At 43.4% G+C, this 26,231-nt stretch overlaps 1 protein-coding gene across 5 annotated transcripts in view; it reads right to left on the reverse strand.

Moving 5' to 3' along the window:
* Positions 1-25,705, reverse strand: part of Bbs1 (Bardet-Biedl syndrome 1) — a 28,766-nt gene extending 3,061 nt beyond the window's left edge. The window contains exons 1-14 of one of the 5 annotated variants that reach the window (XM_045141852.1): positions 25,633-25,705; positions 25,234-25,307; positions 25,087-25,121; positions 23,039-23,311; positions 22,512-22,558; positions 22,373-22,411; positions 22,200-22,272; positions 8,758-8,889; positions 6,370-6,476; positions 4,728-4,848; positions 4,415-4,573; positions 2,853-2,922; positions 2,144-2,302; positions 208-341 (exon numbers count right to left, since the gene is read on the reverse strand). In XM_045141852.1, the coding sequence (XP_044997787.1) occupies positions 208-341; positions 2,144-2,302; positions 2,853-2,922; positions 4,415-4,573; positions 4,728-4,848; positions 6,370-6,476; positions 8,758-8,889; positions 22,200-22,272; positions 22,373-22,411; positions 22,512-22,558; positions 23,039-23,311; positions 25,087-25,121; positions 25,234-25,307; positions 25,633-25,679 (1,470 nt within the window). In that variant the 5' untranslated portion in view covers positions 25,680-25,705. Of the gene's footprint in view, positions 1-207; positions 342-2,143; positions 2,303-2,852; positions 2,923-4,414; positions 4,574-4,727; positions 4,849-6,369; positions 6,477-8,757; positions 8,890-22,199; positions 22,273-22,372; positions 22,412-22,511; positions 22,559-23,038; positions 23,312-25,086; positions 25,122-25,233; positions 25,311-25,593 lie in introns of all 5 variants that reach the window. The other 4 variants (XM_045141853.1, XM_045141854.1, XM_004656723.2 and 1 more) reach the window with 4 other exon arrangements.
* Positions 25,706-26,231: the final 526 nt, after the last annotated feature.

Here is a 26,231-nt window from a genome sequence, read left to right on the forward strand (position 1 = left end):
ACAGTGTATCCCCTGAGCCAGCCATAGAAAAGAATAACACAAATACAGAGGTGCTCCCCCAGGAACACACAGAACTCAGTCTGTGGGTCTGTGGGGAGGTGAGAAGGGACACAGGGCTTAGGTGGCCCTGGCTCAGGACGCTTACCTATGTGGCAGGAGGGTTCCCACCCACCCTGTCCCCTGGCATCCCCACACCTGGGTACTTACCACAGCATGTAGCTTGAGTGGCTCACGAGCTGTGGTTGACATGGGGCTCAGGCTAGATTCAAGGGCTTGTACATAGGCTCGGGCAGCCCGCAGGCGCAGTAGGTAGAGATCTGTCTGGAAGGTCCGGTGCATGGCTGAGGAGGGAAACACAAAGGCTGAAGCTGGGGGACGGGTAGGAACTCCTGTTCAGGCTGTTGTGGTAAGAATGGAGACAAAGGTAAGGTAGGCAGGGATCTGCCCTGGGAATGTAGACATAGGGAGAACCATCCTGGTCCTGTGGACCATGCCCCACTTTCTCCTTTCTGGTTGTCCCACCACCTCACCACCCAATCTGTCTCCTTCCTTGGCACCTTCTGTTTGGCCCTCAAGGCTGGTGCTTTTCAGAGTCTTGGCCTTGGGCCCCTTCTCTTCCTCCATCTTGTTTCCTGAAGAATCCAGGGAGCAGACCCACCCTAAATGTGAGTAGGCTAGGGTCCCCAAATGAATCAAAAGGAGTTAAGTGTTCTGAATACCAGAAATCATCTCTGATTCCTGGCTGCAGATGTAATGTGACCAGCCACCTCATACTCCTGCCTCCATGCCTTCCTTACCATGATGGACTGGACACTCAAACAGTGAGCCAATCTAAACCCTTCCTCCTTTAAGTTGTTTGTCACAGCAATGAGAAAGTAACTGCTTTGGCCAGCCTCACTGTCCTCCCTCAATTACTGCATTCCTTGATCAAGTTACCCTCAGTCATCTATCATCTCTAATTATTGCCCATTAAATGACCTTTCTTCAAATCTACCTCCAGAGTCCAACTTGTCTCCATTTCATTCCTATCCTTACTCCTTTGCAGAATCAACACTTTGGTCTATTCTCTCTCTCATCTCATTATGCAGTCAAGGCTGACCTTGAACTCAACATCCTCCTGTCTCCATTTCCCAAGTACTAGGATTACAATAATGTTCTATCATACCTACCATGAAGATAGTTTTTATTTCCCTTACCAGGCTCTGTACATTTTCTTGTTATATTTATTTCCAAGTATTTCTTTACCATGATGAGTGGAACATTTTTCCATCATATTTGCCAACTGGATGACATTTTACATCTGGTCACCTTACAGAACTTTACTCTGCTTATTTTTCTGATACTTTACCCATTGTTTCACTTATAGTTTTTAGGCTTTTAAAGCCTTTAAACATTTTCTCTACCCTTTAAATTGTCTTTCAATCTAAGACCAATATCCCCTTTTAAAATAGCTGGCTCAGTTACTGTATTTTTCTGTGTAATATTCTGTTAGCTCCCCACCCTCTATGAAATACATATGAACTAAGCCTTGCATCCCCAGCCCTTGGGGAGCTGGCTCCAACCCACCTTTCCTCCTCATCCCAACTCAGGGTCACTCAGCCTTCCAGCATGGTAGATGCTTACCTGAATCCAGGTTAAGGCTCTATGCCTCTACCCCAGTCTCTGCCTAAATGCCCTTCCTTCTCTGTACTGTCTGGTGGACTTATTATCATCTCTTGACAGGAAGTCAATGTGGCCTTTTTCTGAAGCCTTTTTTATTTCTCAGGCAACATTCTTTGCTCCCTTTGTGTTACAGTCCTTGGCAGAAACCCCCTCTACATACAATAGTAAGTTGGTTCTGAAGGTAGGGACTGGCCATCAAGGCATAAGGTATGGCCTCATCATAGGGAACAAATGAACTAATAATGAATGCATACGCAAGAAAACTTGACCAGCATCTCAAGGTGAGTACTGCCTCTCTAAATTCTTTGAGTTCTCTGCAATATCCTTAGTCTTGAGGATCATTAATTATTTGCAGATGTAACTCTGAGTCTGTCCATGAACTTCAAGAAGCAGGAGACTGGCCTACATGGCCAAGATGTCTCCAAGGGCTCAAGATAACAAGTGACATTCACCATGTTCTTGCTACGGGGGTCAATCTTACCTGTGCCAGCTTCCCGCTCACGAAGGGTCTGATCCACATAGAGTCGGGTCTTTCGGGGTACATTGAGTTTCATGGCCTGAGCCTGTGGGGGGCCCATCTCACCTGTCCCCTCCACAAACACTGCTGTGCGCTTCAGAATCTTGATGATCAGCCCACCTCCTGGGAAGTAGACAAATGGTAACAGATCTATTGTCCCTGCTCTATCCCACATCACATTCCCATTCTTCAAAAAAGAAAAAAAAAACCAAAAACTATCAATCAGCCTTCTATAGAGCTGTTTTCTTTTTATGCTTTTCAAGGTAGGGCCTTGGTCAGGTTGACCTCAAACTCATGGCAATCCTCCTACCTCTGCCTCCCGAGTGCTGGGATTAAAGGTATGCGCTACCATACCCAGCTAGAGCTGTTTTTCTACATGTCTGTCTTTGTGACAAGATTCAGTTTCTAAAAGAATGAAGCTTGTCTCAACAGTCTCTTTCTTTTGGTTTTTCTGAGACAGGGAGGGTCTCATGTAGCTCAGGCTGGCCTTGAACTGGCCTCTGGGCAGAGAAATCATACCACTGATGGGCTGTGTCCATGGCAGCTCAACCCTAGAAAAGACATGTCTGGAGGCCTCCATTTCCACACCCAGGTCTACTCATGCTCCTCTTCCTCCTTTCCCCAGAACCTCATCCCCTTCAACTCCAACACCCTTCCAGACCTGGGTCCTTACCTCGAGTCGTCATGATGAGGGTGTTGTCCTCCCGCCCGTAGCGGCCAAAGCAAAGGCTGGTCACTGCATCCTGTGTGGAGACACTAGAGTTTAGTTGGAGAAGCATCTTGGGGAAGAAGGAAAACCCCAGAAGTATAATGGGTGAGGTATGAGGAGAGGTAAGAGGTAATGCTGCCTTAGAAATATTTCTTTTGGGATGGAGAGATGGCTTGGCAATTAAGGTGCTTGCCTCCAAAGCCAAAGGACCCAGGTTTCATTCCCCAGGGCCCATGAAAACCAGCTGCACAAGGTGGGACATGTGTCTGGAGTTTGTTGGCAGCAGCTGGAGACCCTGGCATGCCCATTCTCTCTCTGGCTTGCTCTCTCTCTCTCTCAAATAAATATTTCTTGTATTTTCCATCTCTCCTCCAAAGTCACTGCCCATGTCAGAGTTCCAGATTAAAACATTCCTGAACTTCTGGGATAGACTCCTAAGCAATCTCTTGCCCTATCTACTCTCTCCCTTTTGAATATTTTATTTATTTGTTTTGTTTTGTTTTCAAGGTAGGGATGCAGACAAATGCCTTAACCACTGAACCATCTCTTCTGTCCTCTATCTCCATTTTGAAAGGCTGCCTTTCAAAAACAAACTTCCAGTGAATAGTCTTTCCTGCATCAGGGCATTTAGAATTGCTTTTATTATTATTTTTTTAATCTGCTTGCTGGGATCAAACTCAGACCCTCATGCTTGCACAGCAAGCACTCTTATCCACTGGGTTATATCCCCAACCTACCTCACCAGAGCACTTAAGGCCTTCCACACCAGACTCATCTGCCTTCTCTTTACTTCTCCCAAGTCACCTGCCTCCCAGGACTTTACAACTCAAACCTGCTGCTTTCAGATTTTACAGTGACTCATCAAACCATCAGATTTTCCACCAAGAACCTTCATACCTCTCAGCTTTAGTTCATGCTGCTCTATGTTTAGAATATTCTTCTGCTCTTGGGCTGGAGAGATGGCTTAGTGGTTAAGCACTTGCCTGTGAAGCCTAAGGACCCCGGTTCGAGGCTCTATTCTCCAGGACCCACGTTAGCCAGATGCACAAGGGGGCGCACGTGTCTGGAGTTCGTTTGCAATGGCTGGAAGCCCTAGCGTGCCCATCTCTCTCTCTCTCTTTATCTGCCTCTTTCTCTCTCTCTGTCACTCTCAAATAAATAAATAAAAATGAACAACAACAACAACAAAAGAATATTCTTCTGCTCTTAACCCACTTGGCAAATGGATTTTCCAGGTGAATGTTTACCTGTTCTGTGAAACATCCCCTGACTTCCATCCCTATTTTCCTCTCCCACTCCTTGCAGGCACTCGCCCCCTCTGCTTTTCCAGTGTTTGCTCTGCTTCCATCTGCCTTGTTGGCCTCTGTGTCTCTGGCTGGCTGTTACCTTAGATTGTAAGCTCCCTGCAAATAACGGCTTAGCTCAATAGTTGACTCTGAGATGCAACCATGTGAGGTGAAGAGGCTGTGAACAAGTAGGATGGGGGCAGGGAGGAGCCGATGGCAGATGCCAAAGGCAGGGCTCACCGGGGCACGGATTATGTTGAGCAGGGCCTTGTCACGGTAAATACGGACTTCTCCGTTGGCAAGCCCAGCCATGACAGCCTGCAAACCCCGGGAGCGCTGCTCCAAGAGATTCATGGTCAGGATGGCTGCAGGCATCTGCACCGTCCACAGCTTCTTGCCCTGGCAAAGAACAGTAAGTGTCTACAGGTGATGCAGAGCTTTGAGTGGAAAGAGGGAAACTGGAGTTGTAGGGAAGGAAAATCTGGAAGGGCTGTTCTGCCAGAGGGATGGGGCAGAGTGTGTGGTGGGGTAGAGGGCTTGTCCAAGACCATACCTTGTGGGTGAAGCCGTGCAAGCTCTCTTGGGTGCTGCCCACCACCAGGATCTTGTGTACCCGGACAAGCCCCACAGGCTGGGCACTTAGCTCGATGCAGTACTTGGGGTGCTTAGAGTCTCTGGAATAAAGACGTAACCACTCTATCCAGAGAAACCTTGTCTCCACTGCTATAGCTGATCTTTCTCTTTCTAAGCTCTGCAGACTAACCTAGGAGGACCCTTGACTGTGAGAAGGTGACACAAGAATTGTTTCTACAGCCACCACTTAGTAGATGTGTAATCTTAAGAAGTTCAAGTGTGTTTTCCTTCTTACTCTAGCCCAGGTTGACCTAGAATTCACTATGTAGTCTCAGGGTGGCCTCAAACTCATGACAATCCTTCTACCTCTGCCTCCCAGGTGCTGGGATTAAAGGTGTGTGTCACCAAGCCCAGACTAAAGCACACTTTTCTTGAGGCCAACGTCATGGCAGACTAATGATAGACTTCCACTGGCTCTGGATTTCCTTTCATAATCTCAACCCAGCAGTCACTTTATTTGAGAAGGGGTTTTACTTTGATGCCCAGGTTAGTATCAAACTCCTAAGCTCAAGTGATCCTCTCAGCCTCCCAAAAGCTGAGACTACAGGTGTATGCCACAGTATATGGCACTGTTGATTTGCTGTGTCTTTGGCTGTCACCTTAGATTGTAAACTCCCTACAGACAATGGCTTAGTCACCCCTCCACTTGGCAACAGTACACACGAGGTGCTCAACCAGTGATTCTGAGATGAAAATTTGAAGGGGTTCCTTTTTTTTTTTAGGTAGTATTTCACTCTAGCCCAGGCTGACTTGGAATTTACTATGTAGTCTCAGGGTGGCCTCAAACTCACAGCAATCCTCCTACCTCTGCCTCCCAGAGTGCTGGGATTAAAGGTGTGTGCCACCACACCCAACCTAAACTGGTTCCTTTATGATCTTCAGACAGGTGCTCCTGATCATCCCTACAATGTTACTTTCCCCACAAAACTTATTTAAGTTGCAATAGCTTTAATACTTGTCTTTTGCATATGGACAAAGCCCATATTTGCAGAATTTGTTCGTCAATGTGCCCCCACTACCTTACACAGTGCTAATGGGGTAAATGCATACTAGGTACTCAATACATTTCTTAAAAAATTTTTCTTTGGTTCTTCGAAGTAGGGTCTTGCTCTAGCCCAAGCTGACCTGGAATTAGTCTCAGGTTGGCCTCAAACTGACGGCAATCCTCTTACCTCTCCATCCCGAGTGCTGGGATTAAAGGCATGCACTACCACACCAGGCTAAATTTCTTAAATTTAAGAAGTGTTTTATCAAACCAATGTACATGTCACATATACTAGAAGGTGATATAACAGAGACAGGAGATTGTTTCTATTTGTTCCATCCTCCAACTGCACTGCTCATGGATTATAGCCATACTATAAGACTCACTTTGCCAGCCTCTTCACAAGCATCCAGGCATCATCCCCTCTATGCTCATTGCCTCAGCCTCTTTTATAAAATTTTCATCTCTTTTTAATTCCCAAATCCCAGACCCAATGGCCCCTGCTTATCTTGAAAGCCTCTGAAATCACCAAGTCTCCTAAGTATTCTATTGAGCCAAAGGTCCTAGCAGTGACTACCTTCTCAGGATATAGATGTTCCCATTGCGACAGGCAGCTGTAAGCCGAAACTCAACATCAAACTGGCCAGAAACCTCCAGAAAGGCAGGGACACTGGGAAGGCTCATCTGCAAAGAAGAGTCAAACACAACGATTTCTCATTGAGAGCCATGGTTTCTCCCTATTGGAAGTCATTCCTGTGAGTTAGTCTCTTGTCTAAAGTCTCAGGCTCCTCATTCACTCCTTATTAGTTACAGCTTCAATTTCTACTGTAGTTAGTCTGTGTCATTTGGCTGAATTCTAGCACTGCACCAGGAAGTACTTAAATAGGCATGCCAAGATGTTTGGACAAGGAAGACTACTGAAGTGGTATCAATAATAGTGATAAACATGATTTAAGTGGGCAATAGGTAAATACATCTATATATGGCACATCTATATAACGGATATGGGAGGGGGGACTTTGAAAAAGCTCATGCAAGGGGCTGGGGAAAAGGCTCAGTAGTTAAAGGTACTTGCTTGCAAAGCTTGCTAGCCTGGTTTCAATTCCCCAGTATCCATGTAAAACCACATACACAAAGTGAGGCATGCTTCTGCAGTTCAATTGCAGAAGCAAGAGGCCCTGGCACCTGGCTTCTCTCTCTAATAAATTAAAAAAAAAAAAACTTTAGAGGAAAGGGCTGGGGAGATAGCTCAGTGCTTAAAGGTACTTGTTTGCAAAGCTTGCCAGCATGGGTTTGATTCCTCAGTACCTCATGTATAGCCAGCCACATGCAAAATGTGGTACATAATTCAGGAGTTTGTCTGTAGTGGCAAGAGGCTCTGGTGTACTCATTCTCTCTCTCTCTCAAATTATATATATGGGGCTGGTGGGATGGCTTAGCAGTTAAAGTGTTTGCCTGCAAAGCCAAAGGACCCCGGTTCAACTCTCCAGGACCCACATAAGCCAGATGCACAAGGGGGCATGTGCATATGGAGTTCATTTGCAGTAGCTGGAGGCCCTGACACACCCATTCTCCAATAAATAAATTGTGTGTGTGTATAATTTTTTTTTTCAAGGTAGGCCCTCACTCTAGCCCAGGCTGACTTGGAATTCATATGTAATTTCAGGCTGGCCTGAGATTGAACTCATGGTGATCCTCCTACCTCAGCCTCCCAAGTTCTGGGATTAAAGGCGTGTGCCACCATGCCCAGCTATCTCTCTCTCTCTCTCTCTCTCTCTCTCTCTCTCTCTCTCTCTCTCTCTCTCTCTATATATATATATATATATATATATATATATATATATATACACATATATATAAACAAAGGCTGATGTGAGCCAGGCCTGGTGGTGCATGCCATAATCCCTGCACTCAGGAGGTGGGAGCAGGGTGATAAATTCAAGGCCAGCACGGGCTACACAGCAATGAAGTGTCTAAAAAAAAAAAAAAGATGGGGCTGGAGAGATAGATAGTTCAGCAGTTAAGGCACTTACCTGTAAAGCCTAACAACCTGGGTTCAATTCCTCAGTACCTATGTAAGCTGTTTCTCTCTATCTATATCTTTCTGCTTGCAAATAAATAAATAACACAAAAACGTTGATGTGGTTTTATAGGCTAGTAAAACATTAATGATATGCTGTGATATGAAAAGTTATATGACTGTCCCACAATCCTCTTTTTCTTTCCACATGATCATGTGTACAGTGTGATGTGGAGTGTGTGTGCAGATGCAGTACCCAGTGCACACATGGAGGCCAGAGGAGAAACATCGGGTGGCCCCCACCAATGCTCATCCACTTGTTTCCTTGAGATGGAGCTTCTTCACTGATTCTTGAGCTTTCTGGCTGTTTCATGAGCCCATTTCTGCTCCCCTCAGGATTGGCCTTGCAGATATGCATGGCCATGCCCAACTATTTACATGAGTTCTGGGGAATTGAGCTCAGCAGTCTCAGGCTCCCTCCAGCTCTAATCACTGCACAGAAAGTGCTCTTAACTACTAGACCATCTTTCTAGTCAATCTTGTGTTAATAAGGGTATATATAAAGTTATAATAATTGAATAAAGTTATAACACTATGTCCACATATGAAAAATGTCTAGAAGGATGTATGCAAAAACTTTAATACTAATGGTGAGATTTTGGGATATATCTTTATCTATGATTTCTGATTTTTTGTTTTGCTTTTCAAGGTAGGGTCTCATTCTAGTCCTGGCTGACCTGGAATTCACTATGAGTTTCAGGCTGGTCTCAAGCCCACAGTGCTCCCCTACCTTGGCCTCTCAAGTGCTGGGATTAAAGGAGTGCACCACCATGCTTGGCAATTTCTGATTTTTCTACTATGAATATATACTACCCAGAATAGAGAGAACAGAAAAGTACTACAACTTGGACCCTGGATATGCCCAGGGCCAGACATGATACTGACCTTGGCCAAAATGGTGAAGGCCTCAGGGTCAAGCACTAGGAGCTCCTTGTTCTCAGTGCCTAACACCAGGCAGGACACAGCATCCTCATCAGCCAAGTTCTTCTTCAAGGTACTCATGGTGGTGATGACAGTCTGCAGAAGGGAGTCCACAAGTCACCCAAGGATCTCCCCAAACATTCCCATTAGTGAGAGGAAAGGAAGAGGCCAAAGGAGGAGGATCAAACATCAGAAATGTATAAAATGTTTATGTACAAAGATGTTTACTGCAACAAGCATAATTTAAATTTTTAAAAAATATTTTATTTATTTGAGAGAGAAAGAGGCAGAGAGAGAGAAAGAATGGGTGCTCCAGGGCTTCCAGCCACTGCAAACGAACTCCAGATACATGCATCACCTTGTGCATCTGGCTTACATGGGTCCTGGGGAACTGAACTTCAGTCCTTTGGCTCTGCAGTCAAGCACCTTAACCACTAAGTGATCTCTCCAGCCCGCAAACTTAATTAAAAAAATATTTTATTTTTATTTATTTATTTGACAGAAAGAGGCACAGAAGAGAGAGAGAATGGGCATACCAGGGCCTCTGGCCATTGTAAATGAACTCCAGCTGCCTGAGCTACCTTGCGCATCTGGCTTACGTAAATACTGGGGAATCAAACCTGGGTCCTTTGGCTTTGTAGGCAAGTGCCTTAATTGCTGAGCCAACCCTCCAGCCCCTAACTTTATTCTTTCTTTATTTGTAAGCAGAGAGGACAGAGAGAAAGAGATAGAGTATGGGCACACCAGGGCCTCTTGCCACTGCAAACAAACTCCAGATACATACACCACTCTGTGCATCTAGCTTTATGTGGGTAGTAGGGAATTGAACACACATCATCAGGCTTTGCAAACAAGTACATTTAACCACTGAGCAACATCTCCAGCTCCAAATCTAACTTCATGACAAATAAGTATTGTCCAAATTGCTTATGAACTATCCATATGATCAAAATCAATATGGCAGGCTGTAGAGGTGGCTCAGTGGTTAAGAGCACTTCCTGTGCAAGCATGAGGGCCTGAGGAGGCCTAAGAGACCATTACAATTTGATCCCCATATAAGCACGTGGGTGTGGTCGATTCCCCAGGACCCACATTAGCCAGATGCACAAGGAGGCACACGCATCTGGAGTTTGTTTGCAGTGACTGGAAGCCCTGGCGTGTCCATTCTCTCTCTTGCTCTCTGCCTCTTTCTCTCTCTCTCTCTGTGTTGCTCTCAAATAAATAAATGAAAATAAACAACAACAACAACAAAAAAATAAAGGTGTGTGCCACCAGGCCTGGCCAATTAAAAAAAAACATGCATATAATACACACACACTCAAGAACAACAACAATGACCTTTTAAAACAAAATTAGGGGCTGGAGAGATGGCTTAGTGGTTAAGGTACTTGCCTGCAAATCCTAAGGACTCAGGTTTGAGTCCCCAGTACCCACATAGACCAGATGCACAAGGTGGTACATGCATTTGGAGTTCATTTGCAGTGGCCTGGAGGCACTGGCATGCCCACTTTATCTCTCTCTCTCTCTTTCTCAAATAAATACATAAATTCAGGAGGGTACTTAATAGGTTGATATTGTATATATTGGGGAGGTAATATGATGGAGAATGGAATTTCAAAGGGGAAAGTGTGCGGGGGAGGGAGGGAATTACCATGGGATATTTTTTTATAATCATGGAAAATGCTAATAAAAATTTAAACAAAAAAAAAATAGAAGAAACCCCCCCCAAAAAATTTTTAAAAATTTATTGGGCATGGTGGCACATGCCTTTAATCCCAGCACTTGGGAGTCATAGATAGGAGGATAGCTGTGAGGTTGAGACCATACTGGAACTACAGGGTGAATTCCAGGTCAGCCTGGGCTACAGTGAGATTCTACCTTGTAAAAACAAAAAACAGGACTTCCAGTTAAGATGGAGGCATAGGAACCACACACCAAAGCAGCCTAGGGGAGAAAAAGCCAAAACAAAAAGCAACCCAGCAAAATACACTCTTCTACAAAAAAGTGAGGTGTTTAAGAAATTATCAATTCTAGCAGAGAAGTAGGAGAGATTCAGAGTGCCTAGAGCCCACAGAAGCAGGCAGAAGCGGCTCCAACAGTGGTGGAACCAGGTCGGCATACCCACAGCTGCAAGGCTTGGCCTGAGCCACAGAAAAAGCCAGGTGAGGGGATTCTCCACTCACACTGACCTCCTTGCAAACTCAAGAAACCTGAAGGGAGGATGGCAGGGACCAACGGAGGAGCTCCTTGTGAGGTAGAGGATCACACGGACCAGCAGGAGAATTGGAACCACGATCCACAGCCTCCCCTCCCTCACTGCCAGCCAGGGTGCAAGCACCAGAGACCTGGGGAAGGAAGCGCACCTACGCAGCACCCAGCACCCGCAACCAGAGCAGCGACCCCACCAGCCTACCTGAGCCCACAGTGCAGTAAAGAGGGACCCAAGCAGGAACTCAGCATAACTGAGACCAGAAAAATCCCAAAAGGTAGCTGGGATTACACCAGGTCAGTATCTGCCAAATAAGCCTGGTATATAGGCTTGAATCAGAAATGCTAAATGTACCTTCCATATCAGGATAAATTAAATGTCAAATCTGATGGATGGTCAAATCTGCCATTCTTTTTTTTTAATTTTTTTTGTTATTTTATTTTTATTTACTTATTTGAGAGATACAGGCAGAAAGAGAAAGAGTCAGAGAGAGAGAAAGAGAGAGAATGGGCGTGCCAGGGCTTCCAGTCACTGCAAACAAACTCCAGATGCATGAGCCCCTTGTGCATCTGGCTAACGTGGGTCCTGGGGAATCGAGCCTCGAACCGGGGTCCTTAGGCTTCACAGGCAAGCGCTTAACTGCTAAGCCATCTCTCCAGCCCAGATCTGCCATTCTTAAATAAGCTATATTTTGGGCTTGTTATTTGTTGCTTCCTGATTTACAGTGCCTTTGTTTCCTCTTCTGTTCTTCATTAGGGAAGGGTCTCACTTGGTCACAAGTTGACTTGGAACCCTAATAGACCAGAAATCTTAGCCTCCTATTTGACAGGATTAAGGGTGTGGGACAAACACACATCCTAAGGGACTATGACTTTGCTAAAGAATTAGGTTGTCAAAATACCTACTCTTGCATAAATACTCTGTGCTGCTTTTCATTGAATGTGTATATTGTTTAGTTAGATTTTAGAATCTGCCTGTAGTTTGCCCCACTCAGCCTACTTGAATAGTCTCATAGTAGGCAAACCCAAAAACTAGGGTCACTTTTGCAGATACTCTGAGAGTCTTAAGAGCCACACCTAGCACCTTAAGCTACTACCCTGAAGATATATAACATCTGACTGATTGATACATCTAATAATACTGCAGCTAATTAGAAAATCCAAGCATTAAATTAATCTAAGATGCAAAAATATGTACATTATAACACAAGAAACACAAAAAAATCAAGATAATATAAATCCACCAAAAAGCATTAAGGTATCAGAAATGTCCTCCAGTAAAACTGATTTAGAGGAAATGCCTGAGAAAGATTTCAAAAGAATGATTACAAATATGTTTGAAGAAATCAAAGAGGAAATCAAAGAAATGAAAGAAGACACAAGAAACCAATTTAATGAAATAAGGAGGTCAAAATACAAGGCATAAATAAGGAAATAGAAATAATGAAGAAAACCCAATCAGAATTACTAGCAATGAAGAACACAGTTAATGAAATAAAAAACTGCAGAAAATCTCATCAATAGAATGGATGAAGGAGAGGACAGAATATCTAAACTAGAAGACCAGGTGGCAGATCTAATACAGTCCAATAAAGAGAAAGACAAGCTAATAGGAAAGTATGAATGGGAATTTCAAGATATCTGGGACACTATGAAAAGATCAAACATAAGAATTCAGGGTATAGTAGAAGGAGAAGAAGTTCACTCCAAAGGCATAGTAGGCATTTTCAATAAAAATCATAGAAGAAAACTTCCCCCAGACTGGGAAAGAGGTGCCAGTGCAGATACAGGGAGCCTTGAGAACACCAACCAGACAAAACCTGGAAAGAACCTCTCCTCCCCATATTATAACTAAACTACCAAACATACAAACCAAAGAAAATATACTGAAAGCAGTTAGAGAGAAAAATCAAGTTAAATACAAAGGTAAGCCCATCAGGATCACAGCAGATTACTCAACACAAACTTTAAAAGCCAAAAGGGCTTGGAGTGATGTATTCCAAGTTCTGAAAGATAACAACTGTCAACCAAGGTTACTTTATCCTGCAAAGCTATCTGTTCAAATAGACAGAGAAATAAGACATTCCACAACAAAAACAGGCTAAAGGAATATTTGAAGACAAAACCAGCTCTACAGAAAATACTTGAAAGACTCCTCCATGCTGAAGAAAAAGAAAAGCACACAGATAAGAAACCAGGAAAAAACAAACAATACTCAAATACCAGTTAACACAAGAGAGCAAAGGTGGGCTGGAGAGATGGCTTAGTGGTTAAGCGCTTGCCTGTGAAGCCTAAGGACCCCGGTTCGAGGCTCAGTTCCCCAGGTCCCACATTAGCCAGATGCACAAGGGGGCGCACACATGTCTGGAGTTCTTTTGCAGATTCTGGAAGCCCTGGTGCGCCCATTCTCTCTCTCTCCCTCTATCTGTCTTTCTCTCTGTGTCTGTCGCTCTCAAATAAATAAATAAAGAATTTTTTTAAAAAAGAGAGCAAAGGTAAAACCGGAAGAACTATAAAAAAAATGGCAAAAATGAATACACACCTTTCAATCTTATCTCTTAATATCAACAGCCCAACCAAAAGACATAGGTTTTCAGACTGGGTTAAAAGCAGGATCCTTCAATTTGTTGCCTCCAAGAAACTCATCTTTCTACAAAGGATGGACACTATCTTAGGGTAAAAGGTTGGAAAATGGTGTTTCAAGCAAATGGGCCTACAAAACAAGCAGGGGTTGCTATTCTAATATCTGACAAGGTAGACTTCAGTCCAATATTAATTAAGAAAGATAAAGAAGGTCATTTTAGGGCTGGAGAGATGGCTTAGCGGTTAAGCGCTTGCCTGTGAAGCCTAAGGACCCTGGTTCGAGGCTCGGTTCCCCAGGTCCCACGTTAGCCAGATGCATAAGGGGGCGCACGTGTCTGGAGTTCGTTTGCAGAGGCTGGAAGCCCTGGCGTGCCCATTCTCTCTCTCTCCCTCTATCTGTCTTTCTCTCTGTGTCTGTTGCTCTCAAATAAATAAATTTTAAAAAATTTAAAAAAAAGAAGGTCATTTTATATTGATTAAAGGCACACTCAAACAAGAGGACATTAAATCCTTAAACATACATGCACCTAACATGGGGGCTCCCAAATTCATCAAAGAAACACTATTAGAACTAAGGTCACAGATAACAAACACAGTAGTAGTGGGGGACTTCAACACTCCACTCTCATCAATTGACAGGTCATCCTGGGGAAAAAAATAAACAAAGAGGCATCTGAATTAAATGAGGTCATAGAACAAATAGACCTAACACATACATACAGGACATTTCATCCAAATGCTGCAGAATACACATTCTTTTCAGCAGCACATGGAACATTTCTCTAAAATAAACCATATATTAGGACACAAAGCAAATCTTAACAAATACAGGAAAATTGAAATAATTCCTAGCATTCTATCTGATCACAATGGGATCAAACTACAAATCAATAGTAAGAAAGGCTATAGAGCATACACAAAATCATGGAAACTAAACAATACACTATTAAATGATGAATGGGTCAATGAAGAAATCAAGAAGGAAATAAAAAAATTCATAGAGTCAAATAATAATGAGAACACAACATACCAAAACCTCTGGGACACAATGAAGGCAGTCCTAAGAGGTAAATTTATAGCTTTAAGTGCCTATATTAAGAAATTAGAAAGGTCTCAAGTAAATAAATGCTTCACCTTAAAGCCTTGGAAAAAGAAGAACAAAGCAAACTGAAAATCAGTAGATGGGAAGAAATAATAGAGATTAGAGCAGAAATTAATGAAATAGAAACAAACAAAAAAAAAATCCAAAGAATTAAGACACCAAGAGTTGGTTCTTTGAAAGGATAAACAAGATTGATATACCCTTAGCAAATCTGACCAAATGAAAGAGAGAAGATACACAAACTAATAAAATTAGAGATGAAAAAGTCACCATCACAACAGATTCCAGAGAAATTAAAAAAATCATAGGGACATACTACAAGAACATATATTCCACTAAGTTTGAAAATCTGAAAGAAATAGATGATTTCCTTGATTTATATGACCTATCTAAATTAAATCAAGATGAGATTAACCACTTAGATAGACCTATAACAAGTATGGAAATCCAAGTGGTTATCAAAAATCTCCCAACTAAAAAAAGTCTAGGCCCAGATGGATTCACTGGTTAATTTTACCAGACCTTCAGGAAAGAATACCAATGTTCCTTAAACTTTTCCAAAATATAGAAAAAGAAGAAATCCTACCAAACTTCTTCTATGAAGCTAGCATCACCCTAATATTGAAACCAGGCAAAGATAGACAAGAAAAGAAAAATTACAGACCAATCTTCCTCATGAACATAGATGCAAAAATTCTCAAAATATTGGCAAACAGAATGCAAGAATCTATCAGAAAGATCATTCACCCCTACCAAGTAGACTTCATCCCAGAGATACAGGGATGGTTCAATATACACAAATTGATAAATATAATACATTATATAAATGGACTGAATGACAAAAATCTCATGATCATCTCATTAGATCCAGAAAAAGCATTTAACAAAATCCAACATCCCTTCATGATAAAAGTCCTACAGATGCCAGGCGTGGTGGCACATGCCTTTAATCCCAGCACTCACGAGGCAGAGGCAGAAGGATTTCTGTGAGTTTGAGGCCATCCTGAGGCTCCACAGTGAACTCCAGGTCAGCCTGGGATAGAATGAGACCCTACCTCAAAACCCCCTTCCAAAAACAAAAGTCCTACAGAGACTAGGAATAGAAGGATCATATCTCTCAATATAATAAAGGCTATCTATGACAAGCCTACAGCCAACATATTACTAAATGGAGAAAAAGTTGAAGCTTTTCCACTAAAACCAGGAGCAAGACAAGGGTGTCCATTGTCGTCACTTTTATTTAATATATTGGAAGTTTTAGCCATAGCAATAAGGCAAGAAACACACATAAAAGGGATACAAATTGGAAAGGAAGAGATCAAGTTATCATTATTTGAAGAAGACATGATTCTGTGCAAAAAGGACCATAAAGACTCTACCAGCAAACAGTCAGAGATGATAAATACCTATAGCCATGTAGAAGAATACAAAATAAACACAGAAATCAGTAGCCTTCCTATATGCTAACAACAAACACACAGAGAATGAAATCAGAGAATCACTTCCATTCACAATTGCATCAAAAAAAAAATTATAAAGGGGCTAGAAAGGAAAGATGGCTTAGCAGTGAAGCACTTGTCTGTGACCCTGGTTCAAGGCTTGATTCCCCAGGACCCACGTTAGCCAGATGCACAAGGGGGCGCACGCGTTTGGAGTTCGTTTGCAGTGGCTAGAGGCCCTGGTGTGCCCATATTTTCTCTCTCTCTCTCTTCCTCTCTCTCTCTCTCTCTCACTGCCTTTCTCTCTGTGACTGTCACTCTCAAATAAATAAAATAAACAAAAAAATTTGAAAAAGTAATAAAGTACCTGGAGTAAACCTAAGTAAGGAAGTGAAGGATCTCTAGGAAATGGAAAGACATCCCTTGTTCTTGGATGGGAAGAATCAATATTGTGAAAATGGCAATCTTATCAAAAGCAATCTACACATTTAATGCAATCCCCATCAAAATTCCAATGGCATTCTTCATGGAAATAGAAAAAAATACAATCCAAAAATTCATTTGGAAGCACAAAAAATCTCAAGTATCTAAAACAATTTTGAGCAACAAAAAAAAAGCTGGTGGTATCACCATAACTGATTTTAACCTACACTACAGAGTCATAGTAACAAAAACAGCATGGTACTGGCACAAAAGCAGACATGTAGATCAATGGAACAGAACAGAGGACCCAGATATAAGCCCAGGTAGCTACAGCTATCTGATATTTGACAAAAATGCCAAAAGTACTCATTGGAGAAAAGACAGCCTCTTGAGCAAATGGTGCTGGGAAAACGGGATATGTATCTGTAGAAGGATGAAAATAGATCCTTATCTTCCTCCATGCACAAGAATTAAGTCCAAATAGATCAAAGACTTTAATATCAGACCTGAAACTTGTAGTAGAAAAAGTAGGAGAAACCCTTCAACATATTGGTCTTGGCAAAGACTTTCTGAATATAACACCAATTGCTCAGGAAAAAAAAAAAAAAAATCACACATTAACTGCTGGGACCTCATGAAATTATATAGCTTTTGTACAGCAAAGGACACTGTGACTAGAGCAAAGAGGCAACCTACAGAACGGGAGAAAATAAGAAATCAAACAACCCAATTAAAAAATGGGCTATGGAACGAAATAAAGAGATCACAAAAGAAATACAGATGGCATATAAATATCTAAAAAAATGTTTCACATCCCTAGTCATCAAGGAAATGCAGACTAAAACTACATTGAGATTCCATCTCACTCATGTCAGATTGGCCAACATCATGAGAACAAATGATCATAAATACTGGCGGGGATGTAGAAAAAGAGGAACCCTTCTACATAGTTGGTTGTTGGGAGCTATGAATCAAACCTTGGCCATGTTAACAGAAACCACCATATAGCAAGTTAAGTTTCTACTTCCTCACCTAATATTCAACTACCAGGGGATTGTACGCTTGGCTGAATACTCTCCCATGCTGTTGGTAGCTGATGAAGAAACAAAGGCATTGCAGCCCACCGCTGAATAGCGGGCCTCCCCCTCTTTTGTATATAAAAGGGAGATGTCGGGAGCCATAGAGCAAGCCTGAGCCTGCTCATAAGCTGACTCATTACTCAGAAAGTTGGTCCATCCAGCTTTCTGTTAGGTACTTCTGAAACGTCAGTCAGCAGGCTGCTTACAGAATCTTATCTTTTGCAAAAGGCCAGTTTATGGTCAGGATGTGAAGCCTGGTGCAGTCAGGATGTTAAGTCAGTGAGGCAAGATTAGATGAACACCTAATTACATCCCCTCTAGGTTTCCTGACAACTTGCCCTGGCCACGTCCCCTTCCCCCTACAACTCCTTGCCCTGGCCACGTCCCCTTCCCCCTACAACTCCTTGCCCTGGCCACGTCCCCTTCCCCCTACAACTCCTTGCCCGACCACGTCCCCTTCCCCCTACAGCCCTATATAAACCTACATGTAAGAATAAACTCTCGAGGCCGTGACAAACATCTAGCATGGTCTCCTTCTTATGTCTGTTTGCCTTTTTTCATTCAGGTTAATTTTCCCCTCGTTTCCTTGTTCAACTCCCCGCTGGCAGGGGCAGTTGGTAGGAATGCAATCTGGTCCAGCCATTGTGGAAATCAGTGTGGAGGTTCCTAAAACAGCTAAAGATTGATCTACCATATGACCCAGCTATAGCACTCCTAGGCATATATCCTAAGGACTCGACTCACTACCTCAGAGATACTTGCTCAACCATGTTTATTGTTGCTGTATTCACAATAGCTGGGAAATGGAACCAGCCTAGATGTCCCTCAACTGATGAGTGGATAATGAAGATATGGCACACTTACACAATGGAGTTCTACTCAGCAGTAAATAAAAATGAAGTTATGAAATTTCCAGTAAAGTGGATGGATCTGGAAAGGATTACACTAAGTGAGGTAACCTAGCCCCAGAAAGCCAAATGTCGTATGTTCTCTCTCATATGTGGATCCTAGCTACATATGATTGGACTTCTGTGTGAGTAGGAAGAAAACTCAGTAGCAGAAGCCAGCAAGCTAGAAAGAAGATATAAAGGGAATAGAAAGGAAAGGAGGGGAAACTTAATAAGGATGATACTGTATATATGTAAGGGGAAGAACAGATTAATAGGGATGAAAAGGCCTATGTGAGGTCAGGGGAAGAGATTGAGTAAAGGAAAGATGGAGGGTGAGCTAATTATAATCTAAGAGCATATAAATAAATCAGAGAGAAACCTACTTTTTTGGACAATGGAACACTCAGGAGTCATAGTTACTAGAAAATTTTCAGTGCCAGGGATTGGATACCTTCCAGTGAGTTTTTGGCCAGAGAGGTCCCTGACGCCCCCAAAACATTACAGGCCATTGCTGAGGCCCTTGGTTTCCCACCAGGAATAGATGGTAAGACCCTATTGCTAAAGACTCCATATACTTGAGCTGCAAGATCACTGAGAAATCCTGCTGGAACTGAGCTGAAAACCTCTCTATGTAGACCAGCTGACAGAAAGCTGGAAGAAGGCATTCTGCATGCAGCACAATGGGAAAGAGAGAAATCACCAGTGAAGATAGTCAGCAGTGGACACTGCAAGCCTTATAATTGGCCAGCCAGACCAAATGAGCCAACAGGTGCAATAGTGGCATGTCTGTTATGGGGGAAACCAACTGCTCTCTAATTTGACTGGAGGCCCGCTCCATGGGAAGGAATACATCCCTGATACTGCAATCCTACAACGGGTAGTCATGAGCCCTAGGGGTGTAACTTCTGCTGCTGTCTGGCTAAATGTATATACTATGCTCATCAAACTGCCCAGTAAACCCTTTTCTTAATGTTCATACCCATATATTAATGCTATTCTCACTTTTTCATTAGAGAACTTTCGCAATGACCTTGGGATGACTCAGAAGACATCATGGTGCTGAGAAAAAGTGACAGAGGAGTGCTCATCACTGCCATATCTCTATCACACCTTCCAAGGCTCTGGGTCCATTGCAGAAGAGTTGGCGGAAAGAACGTAAGAGCCAAAGGAAGGGTAGGACTCCTTGCAATGTACTCCTCCATACACAAAATGGATATCCATGGATATCCATGACCAAAACAAAAAAAGCAATGAAAATGAAAATAAAATAGAAACAAAATTATATACTTATATATATATAAATACACATACATACATACATATATATATTTGTTGTTTTTTGAGGTAGGGTCTTTCTCTAGCTCAGGCTGAACTGGAATTAGTCTCAGAGTAGCTGTGAATTCATGGCAATCCTCCTACCTCTGTCTCCTGAGTGCTGGCATTAAAGGCATGTGCCACCATACACAGCTCCAAAATTATATATACGTGTGTGTGTGTGTGTGTGTGTGTGTGTGTGTGTGTGTGTGTGTATTGTTGTTTTTGTTTGTTTTTTCAAGGTAGGGTTTCACATTAGCCCAGGCTGGCCTGGAGCTCACTATGTAGTCTCAGAATGGTCTAGAACTCACAGAGATCCTCCTACCTCAGCCTCCCAAGTGCTGGGATTAAAGGTGTGTACTACCACGCCCAGCCATCAAAATTATATTTTTAAGGCTAAAGGTTATAATCCACTGGGCACGGTGGCACATGCCTTTAATCCTAGCACTCTGGAGGCAGAGGTAGGAGAGGAGAATCACTGTGAGTTCCAGATCACCCTGATACTAGTGAATGGTCAGCCTGAGCTAAAGTGAGACTCTACCTCACCACCACCCCCATAAAAAAGAGAGCTGGAGAGATGATTTAGTGGTTAAGGCATTTGCCTAAAAGCCAATGTTCGATTCTTCATGACCCATGTAAGCCAGATGCACAAGGTAGTATGTGTGTCTGGAGTTCATTTGCTGTGATTGGAGGCCCTGGCATGCCCATTCTCTCTATCTGCCTCTTTCTGTCTCTCTCAAAGAAATAAAAATTAAATTAAATTTTTTAAAAAGGCTGTATAAGGCAAGCCATTCTCAGAGTATAGCAGAAGGAGAAACGTCTCAGAAGTGTGGACAGATAGATGTCAATGGTCCCAGGCATGCAACCATGACACAAGCCTAGAAGATTGTTCCTTTCTCCTCAGCTGAGTAATTAATTCACTTCCCTGTTTGAAAAGTCCTCAGTCAGCAGGAGAAAACAGTGCTTCTTGTAAAATCAATGTAGTGCATGACAGCAGCTGAGGCACCAGGAGGGCAGTGTGTTCCGCTAGGATGGTCCCTACAGTGTGGAAGGCTCCCATGACATTTTAAAAATTTCAACGCAGCTGTGGAAGCTGAAGCTGGACTAAGGGTCAGTGTCACATGGCCAGGAATCACTAGAGTATGCATTGGTTTACCAGTAAAGCAAAGAAATTATAACTGAAAAGAACACAGAGAGATTAAAAGGGAGATACTTCTTGTCCAATGACCTGGGCATGAATGATTCTATACAAAATATAAATGAAATCATGAAGTAACTACTGGGTAGGGTGGTACATGCCTAATCTCAGAACTTGAGAGGTAATAGCAGGAGGATCAGGAGTTCAAAGCAAGCTTTGGTTATGGAAGACCAAACACAACAACAACAACAACAAATCATGAATAACCAATGGGCCACTAAAAATGGATTTTTTTTTTCTTTTGGTTTATTGAGGTAGAGTCTCCCTTTAGCCCAGGCTGACCTGGAATTCACTATGTAGTATCAGGCTAGTCTCAAACTCACAGCAATCCTCCTACCTCAGCTTCCCATGCTGGGATTGAAGGCATGTGCCACAATGCCTAGCTAAAAATGGAATTCTTAAGACTCTTTAAGGCTTAAAATACAATGTTCTCCTCAGGTGTGGTAATACACCTTTAATTCTAGTACTCCGGAAGCAGAGATAAAAGGATCACTGTGAGCTTGAAGCCAGCCTGAGACTACAGTGAAACACTACCTCAGAAAAAAAAAAAAAAAGTTTTATAACATCATTTTCAAAGCTGTTCCTGTTAACTGGAAACGTAGTAGAATACTACTTTGCCACTGTATACATGTGATGTGGCTGGAAGGGAAACTTCCAAGTGCTACTGGTCAGGTTTGGTGGTAAAATTTACTGCTGATGTTATATGGCCTTGAAAAAAATGTATGCATTCTTTTGTTTGTTTTAAACATTATTTAGTTTTAATTATTATTTATTTGATAGAGAAAGAAAATTTTTTTTCGAGGTAGGGTCTCATTTTAGCTCAGGCTGACCTGGAATTCTCTATGTAGTCTTAGGGTGGCCTTGAACTAACAGCGATCCTCCTACTTCTTCCTCCCAAGTGGTGGGATTAAAGGTGTGCGCCACCACGCCTGGCTCCAGAGAATTTTTTTTTTTTTTTTTTGGCTTGTTTTTTGAAGTAGGGTCTCACTCTGGTCCAGGCTGATCTGGAATTCACTATGTAATTTCAGGGTGGCCTTGAACTCACAGGGATCCTTCTACATCTGCCTCCCAAGTGCTGGGATTAAGGCACGCACCACCACACCCACACCACCACACCCGGCTAAAAATGTATGCATTTTTATAGGCCAATAAAAAAAGAAAGGACATTACCTGCCGCTTGATGGCCTTGGACTTGTGCTGGTTTACAAATGCCTCCATTTCACTCAGCTCCAACTGTAGAAACCTGCATACAAAGAGAACTGGTATTTGCATGCCACAGCCTGGCTATTTTTATGGCCAATTTTCAGCCATTCTCTTTCTCCCATCCTCCAGGGAACTCTTACCTGAGTGACTGAACAGACAAAGGCACCTCTGCCTTCTCTCTGCAAGGAATGACCAGAATAGCGTGTTTAGTGATGGGATCAGACAAGGCTTTGGAATGGAGGAGGAGTGGAGGGAAGAGGGGAAGGTGTGGGCTCTCACCGAATGCCCTCCAGCATTTCCTTCAGGGTTAAGTGGTCTATTCGGTCCTGTGAAGGCAAGGGGAGAAGGGAAAACCTATGAGCTCCAATAGCCATGTTCTCTGACAGCACCATACTTGGGGAGAGGGTTTCCTCTTCCTACCTCTGCGCTGTACCCCAAGTCTAAGGCCCTGATTTGAACCCAGTCTCAGGGTCATGCCATGCCCATCATACCCTTATCAGTGGCCCTCTCTACTCTGGCAAGACTACCTTCTTTGGTTTCCTCTCCCTCACAGATAGGCAGGAATGTGACTAGTGTAGAGGGACTCTGGTTTTTTTTTTTTTTTTTTTTTTTTGTGTTTGTTTGTTTTGTTTTGTTTTGTTTCTCCAAAGGCCATGACTCAGCTGCTGCTTAGGGATGAGCATAATCCCTCACTCAGAGCCGGGCTACCTTATATCACTGGCCTCCTTGGGAGTCTATTCTTCTTGATGGTTCTCATCCAACAGCTGCTATCTTTACCTTCTGTTTCTATATCCTGTGTCACTTACCTCCTTGGCTTGGTTCCAAAGATCTTGTTCCAGAGGATTTGGAGGCAACTGGGGCAGGCTAAACTTGAAGTAGGGTCTAAGATTCTTATACACATAGACACATGGGCCTGAGGCAAGTGCTATAGCTGGAGTCCTGGGCTCATGTTGCTCCATGAGGAAGCAGGCAGCAGCAGCTGGCAGGGCAGGCAGTGGGTTTTCTCTCAACACTGTTGGTCCTTTGAGCACCTTCAGAAGGGGCTGCTGTCCACCTGGCCCAAGGTCTCCCACCACCAGCTATAGGGATAATTCAGTTCAGGATAACAGTCTATAAATATTTTTATTATTTGTTTGCAAAGAGAGAGAGAGACTATGGGCGTACCAGGGCCTCCTGCCATTGCAACCAAACTCCACACTCATGGGCCACCCTGTGATTCTGGCTTTACTGGGGCATTGAATCCAGGCTATCAGGCTTTATAAGTAAGCACCTTTAACCACCAAGCCATCTCCTTAGCCTGCATTCCATATATGTATATATTAAATCTTTTCATCTTATTTATATGAGAGAGAGAGAGAGAGAGAAAATATGGCACACCAGGGCCTCTAACCACTGAAAATGAACTTCAGACACGTGCACCACCTTGTGCATCTGGCTTATGTGGGTACTGGGGAATCAAACCTGGGTTAGACTTTGCATGCAAACACCTTAACTACTAAATCATCTCTCCAGCCCAGCATTCCATATTTTAAAACCCTGCCAGCCGGCATTCAATTCCACAGTTCCCATGTAAAGCTGGACACAAAGTGGAACATGCACCTGGCATTATTTGCAGCAGTTACTCTGGTGGGATCATCCACACACAAGCATGTGCAAATAAATAAATACACACATCATACATACTTTTTTTTTTTTTGAGGTAGGGTCTCGCTTTAGCCCAGGCTGACCTGGAATTCACTACATAGTCTCAGGGTGGCCTTGAACACATGGCAATCCTACCTCTACCTCCCAAGTGCTGGGATTAAAGGCATGTGCCACCAAGCCCAGCTTAAATATTTTTATTTATTTATTTATTTTTGTTTTTTTGAGGTAGGGTCTCACTCTAGCTCAGGCTGACCTGGAATTCACTATGTAGTCTCAGGGTGGCCTTTAACTCATGGTGATCCTCCTATCTCTGCCTCCCAAATGCTGGGACTAAAGGAAAACACCACCATGCTTGGCTCAAGTGTTTTTTTTTTTTAAATTTTTTATTTATTAATTTGAGAGCGATAGACACAGAGAGAAAGACAGGTAGAGGGAGAGAGAGAGAATGGGTGCGCCAGGGCTTCCAGCCTCTGCAAACGAACTCCAGACGCGTGCGCCCCCTTGTGCATCTGGCTAACGTGGGACCTGGGGAACCAAGCCTCGAACCGGGGTCCTTAGGCTTCACAGACAAGCGCTTAACCGCTAAGCCATCTCTCCAGCCCGGCTCAAGTGTTTTTTAAAAGGCAATGAAGCCAGGTGCAGTGGTGCATGAGAGGTTGGAGGATCGCTGTGAGTTAGTTTGAGACTTGAAAAGCAAAAAAAAAAAAAAAAAAAGGTAGTAAAAAAATAAACATTTTTTAACCAGGTGTGGTGGTGCATCCCTTTAATTCTAGCACTCAGGATGCTAAGGTAGGAGTTCCATGAGTTCACAGTAGGAGGATCCCCGTGGTTTACACACCAGTCTGGTCTGGAGTGAACCCTACTTGGAAACAAACAAAAATAATAAAATAGCCTGCCCATGGTGGCATGCGCCTCTAATTCCAGCACTTGGGAGGCAGGGGTAGGATCACTATGAGTTCAAGGCCAGCCTGAGACTACATAGTGACTTCTAAGTCAGCCTGGGCTACAGCAAGACCCTACCTCGAACTCCCCCCCCCCAAAAAAAAACCCCAATAATAAAATAAAATTACAACTAAATGTGTTTTTTCAGTACTTGGATTAAAGGCGTGCACCACCATGCCTGGCTTTTCGGGGGGGGGGCATCATGAGGAAATATCACTTTTGGATTAGTCTGCCTAAGCCCCAACTCTCCCCTGGGGTGACTGCTTACCTTATACTCCCCGTCCCCATGCAAATCTGCCAGTGCTAGAAAACACAAGAGGGTTCAGTCTCAGAATTTTAAAGGCTTCACCATGGAGCTATTTTAACCTGACTCTCCCAAACTCCTAAAACCAGGTTCTTGACGCCAGAGACTCACCCAGGCAGGAGGAGAAGGTGTGGATGTTGGCCATAGGGTCATAGTGCGCGTCCAGCCATTTCGAATTGGCCTCACTGCTGGGAGAGGGAGGAGAGAAAGTTGGAGACTGAGTCCTACGGGAAGGGCAGAAAACTTGGTAGGAACCGCTGTGTGAGACTGCGGAGGGCAGAGAGCTCTGGACTAGGAACACGTAGTGTCAGAGTCCGGGTCCCGGCTCCCCAGCGGGCGCCCGAATCCGACACACACACTCCGTAAGACACCGGGTCCCTCGTCTGATCTCCGACGAGCCCTTCAAGGACTTCCAGCGCTGCCGGAGAACCGCTACAGCCCGAGACCCCGGCACCAAGGCATCAGCTGTACATCTTTGCGAAAGGAAGCCTTGAGGACCTGGGACTTCACCTCTCAGCTCGGCCGCCGTCGGAATCCGATGAAGATGCAGCAGCCATCTTCCCAGGCGTCGCCTTGGCAACCCGTCCAGCCGCCGCTCAACACCCAATTGTGTCCGGGCTTGCACCGGGAGCAGGCATACGAACGTTCCGGAGCGAAACTTTCCTGCCTAGGGACGATTTTGATTTATGGCTTCTGGACCCAATAATATGCATCAGTGACAGGGCCAACTGACTGCAAGACCTGGGGGAGAGCCCTTGCTTGGTGTTATGCCACCAAAGTGAATAACCTCCATCTTCCCTGTCAACCCAGTTGAAAAGGGCCATGATCTTGCTGGCTGCCTGCAAGCCATGAAACCAAACAGCAGGGTTAAGGGGCAGGATTACTAAAATTGACAGTTTCTAGTTTTTATAGTCCTTGAATATTTTAAGTTTATTTTTAATTTTTTAAAAAAATTTTATTAACAACTTCCATGATTATAAAACAATACCCCATGGTAATACCCCCCCACCTTTCCCCTTTGAAACTCCATTCACCCCATCTCAGTCAGTCTTTTATTTTGATGTCATGATCTTTTCCTCCTATTATGATGGTCTTGTGTACATAGTGTC

Source organism: Jaculus jaculus, chromosome 1 (assembly GCF_020740685.1).
Source record: "Jaculus jaculus isolate mJacJac1 chromosome 1, mJacJac1.mat.Y.cur, whole genome shotgun sequence".
In the NCBI taxonomy this organism is placed as follows: domain Eukaryota; kingdom Metazoa; phylum Chordata; class Mammalia; order Rodentia; family Dipodidae; genus Jaculus; species Jaculus jaculus.